This window comes from Plecotus auritus (assembly GCF_963455305.1).
Source record: "Plecotus auritus genome assembly, chromosome: 7".
NCBI classification, from domain to species: Eukaryota; Metazoa; Chordata; class Mammalia; order Chiroptera; family Vespertilionidae; genus Plecotus; species Plecotus auritus.
In genome coordinates this window covers 12867142-12878828 of record NC_137774.1, presented here as the reverse complement: position 1 = coordinate 12878828, position 11687 = coordinate 12867142, and the positions used below count along the sequence as shown (strand labels likewise).

The window sequence follows — 11687 nt, the reverse complement described above, 5'->3', positions numbered from 1 at the left end:
TCATGAAGTCAGCATCATTGTTATTATTACTACTGTTAATAAGATTCAGTAGTGCCATCATTTCCATTTCAAACTCTTTTAATGGGACACAACAGTTTCCATCATTGATAAAGACTTTACATGGTTAGGGGAGATGCCCCGATTCCCTCCCCCAGATATCCACTTTGACTCTGAGGGGTCCTGGGCTGGGAGGAGGGGACAAGGTGGCAGCTCAGCTCTCTGGCTTAATCGTGACCCAGAATCCTCCAACTATTAGAGGAAAAAAGGCCCCAGAACCCCCAGCCTTACTAAGGAATAGACAGCTACAGAATTCTACAAAAATATAAAAGCTTAATCTGCAAGCCTAGGTCACAAAACTCTAGGAATTTTGTACAATTTGGCTAAAAAAAAAAAAAAAGAAGAAGGCAGCTTCTATGAGCACCCTCCCCCCCTTCCCCACCAAAGGAGGTCAGAGAAAATAGAATTTGACATTATTGCAGGTTTTTGGATCAGACTCCAAGAGAATCAAACCAGGTGTTTGCTTTAAGGAGTGGTATCATTTCTGTCCAGGTCAGGAAACACCAGGATGGAAAAAGCATCCTGGTTCATCCCCCAGCAGTCTAGCACGCACCCGCGGCCCCCTGGTCCCAGGTTCAGATGGGGAGGAGCTGTTAGAGCTGCCAGCTGCTGTTGAAGTTTCAAGAATCCTGGAGTTTGAAGGTGCTAGGCATGTTCAAGGGAGTGGGGTTGGGTGGCTAGCAGGGAACAGGCTGGTTGAGCCTGTCCCCGTTGCCTGTGGCGCCGCCTCTGGGCACCAGGGTTTCAGATCAGAGACTATTGCCCACGGTAGCACCAGAAAGGAGGTTCTGGGCCATGCCGATAGCCCCTCCTCCTCTCTCCTTCTTCCTGTCCTTCCTTCTCCTCCCTCCCTCCTCTGCTTGCTCCCGCTGGGCAGACAGCAGCAGGCAGTATAAACACCTTGTGGGTACTCACTCATCAGCCCCGGGGGCCAGCTCCCCACTCAGCCTGGCTTCCCGACCTACCAATTCCACTGGACACCTGGCCCTGGTCCCCTCGACCTTGGGAGACAGCAGTCCTCTGTTTATATAGCTTAATCCCATCACCTGTCCTGATGGGCTGGTCCCGGCAGCACGGGTCAGTGACTCCAGCAACTGAAGCCCACACCCAGGCTGCTGAGGTTGCCCTGTGGAAGCCTGGGAAAACCCAGAAGCACCGCCCCTCCCCCACCAACCCAGGGATGGGATCTCAACAGCTGAAGCTGCCTCTCCCAGCCTCAATCGGCCCCATTAACCAAAACAGCTTCATTATGCCAATTTCCAGTTTTCAGTGCGAGGCTGATAGCTGTCAGCAGAAATAAGAGTTAATCTGGAATTACATTCACAGAGCTGCCTGGCTCAGAGGAAGCAGCGATAAAGCTTTGATAGAAGCCGGAGTGGGTCCTGCCTGCCCAGCCTCCCACCACACAGAGGGGCGGGCTTCTCCCCTCCTCCCTTGCCCTGGGAGGTCAGGCTGGAAGGTTGCAGCCTCCAGGGAGAGGCATTTGGGTTCTCTTTGCCTCAGACATGAACAACTACATATATACTCATATACACTCATAGACATTCACTCACATATATACACTCTTACACATCACATATATATATATATATATATATATATATATATACACACTCATACACACATACACACACTCACACTCATACACATCCACTCATCCACACTCATATACATATACACTCACAATACACTCATACCACTTATACATACACCCACCCTCACATACAATCATACACACACACGCGTGCGCGTGCACACACACACACACACACACACGCAAAGGCAGCTTTGATCCCTTCCCTCCCACCGCCCACACCCCACCTCCAGGAATCTCTCTCCAATGCCATCTGGAAATGCCTAACTATGCCTTGTGCTTTCACTCTGGACCGTGGTTAACTTTATTTTGGAAAATTACTTTATTATATAGATATAGATATAGAGATATAGATATGTATGTACGTATATATATATAAAAAGGTTTCATTTCATTTGTAAAATCGTATTTTTTTCTTTTTCTCTCTTTTTCTTTTTCTTTTTTTCCTACAGAAAATGATGACGAGGTTCAAGGAGAAAATAAGTTACATTACAGTTTCCAAAACGGTCCTCGCTCTCCGCTGCAGATGGGTCACCGTCAGGGCCGTGATGCTCTCGCGTCCCAGCTTGTGCTTTGCGAGAAGAGGGGATATAACTAGACTGGTTATTTTAGGTTAAAAGAGCCAGGACAGACGCCTTCGCCTCAGAAATATTCTGAGACACATAAAAGTAGAAGGAAACAAGTCTCTTCAGTCACAAAAGGTCGTACATCCCGCATATACTAGATTCAATTAATTTAATAAAATAGAATATACACAGAGATTCTGCACAAACGTATTGCTTTCTCCCAACAGCTCCTGGTGTCGGGTTCCTCAGCTACACTGGGCTCCTCTTCCTGCCTGGAGCCCGGGTGGGCAGGGCTGCTGCTTCCCACTCGCTGGAAATCCTGCTTCTGCCCGTGCCCAGTGCCAGTGAGGGAGGGAGGGGCGCCTCCTGGGTGTCCACATGGAACTTCTGTCAGGAATATAGCCCAGGAGGAGGAGCTAGGATTTGGCACCCAGTGGAGAAAGGTGAGTGGGAGAGTGGGGCAGGACTCAGGGGTCCAGGTCTGCTGGGTCAGCGGATGAACCAGAGACACCCAGCATGTCTTTCTTTGGGGAGGGCGAGGCAGCCATGCTGTCAGGGGGGCCGGAGGCCGAGAGATCCTTGGAGTCGCTGGACGGAGCCCTCCTCCGGAGGCAGATGCCAGGGCTGGGTGGGGGCCGAGCGCCCTGGCCCTGGGGGGGGTCTATAGAGATACTGGGCGGACTGAGTTTTTTCTTGGGCTGGCTCCCAGGCCCCCCAAGAGGTTGCCCCCCGAGGCCAGAGGGGCCGGGGTCCAGGTGGGGTTGGGAACCACTGTCCAGGCAGCTGACAGCAATGGAGTGCCTCCTCTGCTCCTCCAGCCAGGACGTGGGCCGGCGCCCGCAGCTCTGCGCCTCTACGCTGTAGCACTTCTTCAGGTCCCGTGGGGAAGGGGGCGCCTCCTGGCTGCCTACCGGCAGGAGGTCTCCTGAAATCCAGCTCAGCTCCGTGTCCAGCTCTAAGCTGCTTCTGGTCTCCAGTGGGCTTTTGCCCCAGGTGGGTTCTGGGCCTGGGCAGGGCGCTGGCAAGTGCGTGTGCTTCAAGATCTTGCTCTGGCTGCAGGAATGCTGCCCCGGGGTGCTCAACCGGCCCCAGAAGGAGGAGGTCCGGGCCAGAGGCGGGGAGGGCCCACTCACCTCTGACAGCAGGTCCTCCCTGCTGCCTAGGCCCTGAACGTCCAGGGAATCGGTCCTTATTGCTGCCTGTATGGGGTGGGGGGTGGGCTCAGCCTGGGGGCTTCCTCTTCCCCATTAGCTGTTCCTCCAGGCAAGCCAGAGAGCCCCCTCCTCCCCGTGCAGGGAGCTGCAGGACCACCCTAAGCAGAGGGCCCAGTATTTGCTCTTGTTGAGAGGTACGGCCATGTGCATCGGGCCCTCTCGCCACTGCCCCCCTCAGCGTCTCCCCCAAGCCTGCAATTCCCAGCCCCTGGGACACACGGAGGCACTGGGCCAGCTCCGCTCTCCAGCCGGCCCCCTCATGCCTCCCTGCCTCTTTGGCCTGAAGCATCCTCCACTTTAGGGGCTCCGATCCTCTGTGATACACAGCCCGACAGTCTCTCCCCTCCAATAAAACAGACCCCTTCCTCGTCTTTGCTCCCTGCTGCACCAGGCCCCCGAGCATCTCAGCACCGTGACCTGTCACTGCAGAGATCTGATGGGCTATAGTCTACGCTCACACCTGTGCTCCGGAGGGCAGGGGCTGTCTCATTTGTCTGTCTCCCTGGGGCCTGGCACACAGGGACTGCTCAGTGACTATTTACAGGATGGATGGGGACTGTGCCTGTTCCCCCCAATGGGTGGGATCGAGCAGATTCTCACGTGGCCATGCTCAGGCATAAGGACACACACCGCATGGGCTGTGGGCTGGTTGCTGGGGAACACACAGGCCTCACCTGGCTACACAAGCCTCTGCTCTGGGCCCCTGGAGTGTGGCCTCCACAAGGTGGACCCAGGCTTGGCCAAAGATGGGGACACCTAAAATGTGCCTGGTGCCCAGCCGGTGTGGCTCCGTGGTTGAGTGTTGACTTATGAACCAGGAGGTCACAGTTCGAGTCCCAGTCAGGGCTCATGCCCTGGGCTGCGGGCTCCATCCCCAGGAGGGGGTGTGCAGGAGGCAGCCGATCGATGATTCTCTCGCATTATTGATTAATGTTTCTATCTTTCTCTCTTTTTCCTTTCCTCTCTGAAATCAATAAAAATATTTTTTTTTTAAAAATGTGCCTCGTGCCCCTTCGCTAGGATTAGAAATGCAGAGAACAGGGAGGCAGCTCTGGGTCGGGGAAAGGCAGTCAGAAGCCTGACTCCTCTCCAATTTGTCATGTGTCCCTGGACAGCTTGGCCTCCTCTGGCCTCCAGGCTGCCTCGGTGAAACAAGGGAGGGGTGCAAACTCCGAGAGGTCACAGACCACCTCTGCTTTGTTTGGCAATGCGTCCTGGTGCCTGGGCTAGCCTGTGTTTGCTGGGAGAGTGGAAGAGGCAACGCTGGTCATCACCAACAACCTAGGATTCCCGGCAGAGAGGCTGGCCCTCAGGCCCGGGCCCACCCCTCCACATCTGCTTACCTGGCGCCTCAGTGGCCTCTGAGCCAGAGGGGAGCGGCCCGGCGGGGGCAGTTTGGGGATGGTGCCCCACGTGGGAGCGCCGTGGGGCTGGAGAAGATGGGGTGCATCTTTGGGAAGCTGCAGGATGTAGCTGGTGTCTGCTGGCTGGGAGTGAACGGACAAGACAGAGCCTGCGGGGTGAGGGGAACAGGGGAGGAGGAAAGGGAAGAGCTGAAGAGCCCACCAGTCTGGCTTTCCCCTGAGGCCCCTCCCTCCCTCTCTCCGTTCCCCATCAGGGCCTCCACCCTTACCCTGTTCGAAAGCCACCTCCCTCAGGCAGGGGCTGGGGGCTCCTCAGAAGTAGGAGAGCCCTCTTTGGCTGCCTCAGTTTCCCCCCAGGTTAGGACTGAGCGTAGTCAAGGATGAGGTCCCCAGTGTGAGCCATGCTGGCTTGCCCCGGGCCGTGGTACCTGACTGAGCTTTGGGGAGCCCCCAGCTCCTGTGTCCTAGGGACCCCTCGGCAGGGCTTCCATCCCGGCACATGTAGCTGTCATTGGGCAGAGAGTGCGTGCGGCTGACCCCGGACTTCCGCACGGTCAGCAGGTCTGGCACCTCCCCCGGGTGGGGTCCCCTCTGCAAAAGAAACAGGGGAGGGAGGTGGGCAGAAGAGGGGGCATCTAGATTGGGTAACTGAGGCAGAGATGGACAACAGAAGCCAAAAGCTCCCCATCCCTCGCCACCACCCAAGGCCCTGGCCCCCATCCCGTTCTCGGACAAGGTGGTGATGGGATGAGTGTGGTCAGGCAGAAGGGGCAGACACATGGAGGAGCCCTCCACACACAGGGAGGAAGGGGGTGGGAGGAGGCCCTGGCCCCACAAAACCATCCACACTGTAACCCTTGGAGCCTCCTGGGGGGGGCGGGGAGGGATGGTGGAGGGTGAGGAGGTATCCAAAGGAGGGAGAGCAGCCCCCAGCCCCCAGCCCGGTCTAAGAGCTCATTCTCAAGGCCCCACTGAGAGGGGCCGAAGGACCACAAGGGAAGGTGAAAAGCTAACAGCATCCCGCAGTCCTCCTTGCTGGGGCTGTGGGGGGACTGGGAATGGGGGAGGACCCTCCCAGTGAGCAGGAGACTTGGCAGCTGGGACTGCCTTCTATGTCCCCATCCGATTTTTAAGGCAGCCTCAGCACCCACCACTGGGCATGGGCTAACAGGCTGAATGACCGATGAACTAGGGGTGTCATAGCTGGCTTACCCGCCTGTCTCCCTCTCCCCTTTGAATCACACAGTGGGGTGGGCTGGGTACTCAGGTCCTCCTCAGTGGAGAGACTGGGCGTTAAGGTGGGTGTTTGGAATCTATTTCAAAGAAAGGCAGTAACCAGCCTTTGAGCCCAGCCAGAGGGAGACAAGGTTTGCTCCCAACAGACGTCTCCATCCCCTGGTCTGTTCCCAGTTCTCAGAGAGGCTGTAGGGTCCCACACGGGCCCAGCCGGTTGAGCAGCCCACCAGGCCTGGGAATGGCTGTGCTGAAGACAGTCTGGCTCCTTTGCTTCCCCCTCTCAGCTCAGGTTCCACTTCTGCGCCCACCCCAAGACCCCTAGGGACCCCCAGGCTGTGGCCAGCACAGAGCCCTGCTGTGAGGAAGGGGGTCCCAGTCCCCTCTTAAGTCCCAAGAGAAAGGAGAAGGGAGGGAGGCGGGGGCTGCTCATAGTCAGAAGGGACCAGGGGTCGGGCAAGGGTGGAGAAGCTGTCAAAACACAAAGGAGTCCCCGGGACACAGGGACACACAGGGACAGGGACAGAGAAGACAGGACGCACGCCCCCCGCGCCCCCTCCCCCCCCCCGCCCCAGCCCCGGTGGAAAAGGGCAAGATGGTGGCAGCAGAAATGTGGCTCTTACCCACTACGTGGTGGCAGATGGCAGGGGGAGGGGAAAGGGGGAGGGCAGGTGGGAAAGAGGGGTGCAGGGAGGGGGAGGGCTGGCTGGCACAGGGCTCCACACTCGGAGGCTGATTCTGCATCCACGCAGGCCCTTTGGTCAGCTGCCTGATGCCACCACTGCTCTGGGCTGTGTCACTCCTGGGGGAGGCCCCGATTTCATATTATCTAATTTCTTTGTCTACACTGGGGGACCCGAGACACCTAACAAAGTCTGGGGCACTAAGGGCCTGCGGTTGTGCCTCTGCGTGGGGCCGTGACAAAGCGGGGCGGCGGGGGGCGGGGGGGATCTGGAGCCCGGCAGCCAGCCCAGCCCCCGGGGAGGCTGGGGGAGCAGTGAGGGGCTGTGCATGTACATTGCTCTCCGGGGCACTAAGTAAGAGTGTGTGAGTGTCATCAGGCAAAGAGTCATCCGTCAGAGCTAGAGAGCAGGACGGTTCAGACACAATCTCTGACGTCAGAGACAGAGCCTCCATCTCAGCTAGAGGGATCTAGACAGGGAGAGAGATGATCAGGCATAAGAAACCAGGACGGAGAGCACTCACGCACACACATGCAACATACACAGAGCCCCTCTGTCCCCCTTTCCACAAAGCACAGGGAAAAGAGGCCTCCCTTCTCTCTCCCCACCGGCTTCCCCAGTCAACTGACAGTTCCCCCCTCCCCCCACTTCAACCCCCACTCAGATCAGAGAGGATGCGGCAGGCACCAAAGAGCCAGAGCAAACACTGACAAAAGCAGGAGACTCAGGAACGTATTCTAAAGGTCCCCCAGGAACCTAACAGCCCCCCTCCCCCCTCCCCCGGAGGGAGCGGGATGGGGAGGGCTTTACTCTCATGAGGATTCCAGTGGGGGGAAATGCAGAAAGGCCAGCAACACGCCTCTCGGCTCAGCACAGACAGCGGCGGCGTGGGGGGTGCTGGGGACAAAGCCGCCAATCTGATGACTGCTTTCTGCCTATTCTCTCCCCTTCCAAAGGCCCGGCAGGACTTGGCCTGCCCCCGGATTCTGGCTTCTCCCCTCCCGGGGCCTCCTCCACCTGCTGGCCTGGCAGCTGCCCTCTCCAGCTTGGGCTCTGGCAGATGCCCCCCTCCTGCCAGCCTGCACTGGACACACCTGGCTGGGCCGCCACACCACGGGCTGTCTCACCTGGAACCTGCTGGGGGGGAACGTCAGTGCCTACAGGACCCTGGGGGGCAGTGGGGCCATCCGGCCCCGATGAGCTGGCTGCCCTGACCCCTTCTCATCGCATCCTCTTCTCTCTCTCAGCACCTTTCCCCATGGGCCTCCTTCAGGAGAGCGGCCTCAGGAGGGGCTTGCTCTCCCTCTGGTCACTCTAGGTCTTGGCCAGGTTCAGGTCCCTAGATCCTCTCTGAGACCCTGGAGGCCAGGTCCCTTCCCCTGGGAGGACCACTGTACATTTCTTTGGATCCGGATGCAGGTGTCCCAGACCCTGGGAACCTGCCTGTCCACCCCTTCACCCAACAGGGCCTGTGGGACTCGAGGCTTTTCAGTCTCCAGCTGACACCTGTTTCCTTGCCTACACCCCAGGTCTACCGCAGCCCCTAGCCTAGGAGAGGGGTGTGGGGGGGTGCTCTGCCACATGGAGGGGTCAAGGGCAGCCAGAGAGGTCACGGGGGGAGAAGAAGAGGACCCCAGAAAGCAGAAGATCCACGTCTAGACGGGACTGGGGGAGAAAAACCTGTGGCACCATGGGAAGGGGCTGGGCTTGAGAAGGAAGCCGAGCCACACGTCACACCCAAGTCCCAGAATCCACTCCCAGCTGGAGCCTTCCGTCCTTCCTCAGGACCAGGTCAGCATCCACGGGCTCCTGACCACACCCATCATGCCCAGGGTGTCCCATGGCTTAAAAAGCCTCCAAACAGAGGACTGGGGGTGGCTGGTGGGTTCAGAGAAGGAAGACTGTGGCCTAAGCATGTCCCTCCGTGGGTCCCTTGCCACCTGCTCTGCTCCCAGAGGCCTTTCTCCCTTGGGCCTGGCACCTCACCTCCTCCACTCTCCAGACCCCGTCTCCATCCATCCTCTCACTCAGAAGTCCAATCTCAGCACCGCTCCCTTCCAACTAGGTGATCCAGAGCTTCATCTCAGGCGGAGGGACACCTCGGTGCCTCCTGCCAAGCCCAAAGCTCAACTGAGGCCCTCAGGCCGCTCTTTCTCCAGGCACCCAGTGCGCAGGAAACGCCCCACCTCCCCAGAAGCAGGCACAGCACGGCACAGCTCACAGGGTCAGGGAAGGAGGCACAGCACGGGCACAGTAACCTGTGGGTCGGAGCCACCCGGGCTGCTGGCTGGAGGGAAGGCAGAGGGCTGGCCCTCTGGGCCTGCCAGCTCGTCCATCAGCTTCAGCTCCCCCTCCAGGGAGCTCTGGATCAGCAGGGATATGGTGTCAAACATCTGTCTGTCCTGGGAAGGACCAGCCCATAGGGGGAGCCGGAGAGTCAGGGAACGGGGGTCAGAGGGGCAGTGAGGGGAAGTGTTGTGGCAGGGGATTGACCAGAGACACAGATGGAGAAAGAGGAGGCCACACACACACACACACACACACACACACACACACACACACGTGGGCACACACAGCAACAAAGAGCAGGAGGAAGAGGAGGGAAGGGGATGGTGGGGAAGAGAGAGGGGTGGGAAGAGGAAGGAGAGATGGGAGATGGAAGAGCCCACAGAGAGAGGGAGAAGGAAAGAGAAGATTGGGGAAAAGGATTGAGAGATAGAATCAGGCAAGTTGAGGGTGGGAAGGAAAGAGGTTTGGTAATTGGGCAAGGGTAAGAAAGAAACAGGAAGGAAACAGAAAACTTAGCCTTGAACCTAAGAGCCAGGAAGGGGAGGCCAGGCCGGTGGAGGCTCAGGGGATGAGTGAGCCAGCACATACGTGGCCCTGGGCATGAGTGTGGGCTGCCATCGCTGGGGATGGGCAGGGGACTGCTGGTCCCTCCACATCCAGGCAGGAGCAGCAGGAGGGCCAGGGGGAGCCCTTGGGTCAGCTGTGCTGCCCACTCCCTGTGTACCACCCACTGAGCCACTGGCCACCCACCCACCTGTCCCCGTCCCCACACCCCCTACAGCAGGTGGGGATGGGTGCTCACCGTGGGGTGCTCCAGGGAGTAGTGAGAGGAGGCTGCTCCAGTGTGGGTCACGGCATGCGGGGCCCCAGGCTTGGGGCTGTCGGGGCCCTCGACCCCGGGCCAGAGGAAGGGGCTGCCCAGAGGCGAGTGGGGCTGCGGGCTGAGCGGCTTCATCTCCAGTTCCAGCTCGGCCTCCAGCTCGGCCTCCTCCTTGGCCTCCTTGTTGCTCTCCTCCAGGTGTTTCATCAGCACGGCAATCACCACATTGACCAGCACAAACTGGGCCGTCAGCACGAAGGACACGAAGTAGATGGGGGAGATGACCGTGTTGTAGCAGGTGGACTCCTGGTCGCAGTCCCGGAGGGTGTCCTGGGGGAGGCGGGTAGAGGGGTGAGGCTGGGCGGACAGCGGATGGAGCTGTCATGGGAAATCAGGTCATGGGTGTCACAGAGCATGAAGGAGGAGACGGAAGGGCAGGAGGAGGGACCCACTGTGTGGGGGGAAGGGGAGGGGTTGGGGGTGGGAGGAGAGCGTTAGACACTGGCCTGGGAAGCGTGAGTCAGAACATGACTGGTGGAGAGGGAGGTCCGGTGTCCCCGCATGGGGGATGGAAGGGCACATGCTTTTAGTCACATCTCGCCAAGGAATCTTGGCTCAAGATGTAGGGCTGTCTTTTGGGGCCCAAGCCAGCTCTGGGGGTACCCCACTGCAGGCGGCTCTCACCTTCATAATGCCATTCCAGTTGTCACCTGTGGAGACTCGGAAGAGGGTCAGAAAGGCCATGCCAAAGTTCCGGAAGGTGGCATGCCGGCCCAGGCCCTCGCAGGGGTGCGTCTCATCACACTCTGGAGGCAGGAAGGGGAGAGAGGCCCGAGTTAGTCCAGGAGGCCCGGGTCCCCAGGCCTGGCTCCTCCACCCTCCCCACCCCGACTCACCCAGGTCTCCAAAGAGCTCCACGCCCAGAGCTGCAAAGATGAAAAACAACAACATGAAGAGAAGTCCCAGGTTCCCCACCTGGAAAAGAGGAAAAGAAATGGAAAAGGTGCCGCTGGATCTCCCAGCCAGCTTCCCTGAGCCCCCCACCCCTTCGGAGAGCACCTCCCGCCCTGAGAGGACCCCTCCCACCTGCCCCCACCTCCCAGCTACCTGGGGCAGGGCCTGCATCACTGTGTCCAGCAGCGCCCGCATGCCCACAGCCATCTTCAGCAGCTTTAGCACTGCAGAAAGGACAGAATCGTGAGCTGGCCCCTCTGAGTCCCAGGTCACGTAGCTGGTGGGGCCACGGCCAGGGCCAGGGCGGGTAGCTGCCATGGCTCCACTGCCACCCTCAGCCCAGCCCAATCGTCCCCTTTGGCGGAGGCTGGGAGAAATACCCACAGGAACCCACACCTACCCAGTCCCTGGCCAGCGCCCGAGCCGACCCCTGCAATCCCCCCGGGGCCGGTCACCCAGGGAGGGTGAGTGTGGTGGGCAGGCAGCTGGCCACTGACCTCGGGCGATGCGCAGCACCCTCATGATGCGGATTATGGTGGGGTTGATGGGCAGTGAGGCATTGACCTCGATCTCCTCCAGCGTGATGCCCATGATGGACAGCAGCACAATGGCCAGGTCCAGCTGGTTCCACCTGGAAACCCAGGACACAGATCCCTGAGTGTGTGTGTCGGGGGTGGGGTGGGGTGGGGGCTCTGAAGAGGAGGAGGAGGCAGTTTGGGTTACAGAAAGGAGAGTGGAGGTCACTTGTCCATGGTCAAGTAGCCCGTCCAGTCGGTGGCATAGGCAGGGCTATGACTTTAGCTTGAGGGCCTCTGCTCTTCATTGTTATTCATTTGCTGTTTCATTTAGCGCTTCAATGCTGTTTGCTATGTGCCAAGCACTGTTCTAAGGGCTTTATAAATAGGAACTCTTT

At 58.8% G+C, this 11687-nt stretch overlaps 1 protein-coding gene across 10 annotated transcripts in view; it reads right to left on the bottom strand.

The window, feature by feature from the left end:
• Nucleotides 1–1894: 1894 nt before the first annotated feature.
• Nucleotides 1895–11687, bottom strand: part of CACNA1G (calcium voltage-gated channel subunit alpha1 G) — a 63748-nt gene continuing 53955 nt past the window's right edge. For 5 of the 10 annotated variants that reach the window (XM_080681462.1, XM_080681460.1, XM_080681465.1 and 2 more), the window contains 10 exons: nucleotides 11272–11405; nucleotides 10928–10998; nucleotides 10717–10795; nucleotides 10505–10626; nucleotides 9803–10150; nucleotides 8970–9113; nucleotides 7046–7180; nucleotides 5224–5386; nucleotides 4775–4944; nucleotides 1895–3416 (listed from right to left, as the gene is read on the bottom strand). In XM_080681462.1, the coding sequence (XP_080537588.1) occupies nucleotides 2685–3416; nucleotides 4775–4944; nucleotides 5224–5386; nucleotides 7046–7180; nucleotides 8970–9113; nucleotides 9803–10150; nucleotides 10505–10626; nucleotides 10717–10795; nucleotides 10928–10998; nucleotides 11272–11405 (2098 nt within the window). In that variant the 3' untranslated portion in view covers nucleotides 1895–2684. The remainder of the gene's footprint in view (nucleotides 3417–4774; nucleotides 4945–5223; nucleotides 5387–7045; nucleotides 7181–8969; nucleotides 9114–9802; nucleotides 10151–10504; nucleotides 10627–10716; nucleotides 10796–10927; nucleotides 10999–11271; nucleotides 11406–11687) is intronic. The other 5 variants (XM_080681467.1, XM_080681466.1, XM_080681469.1 and 2 more) reach the window with 1 other exon arrangement.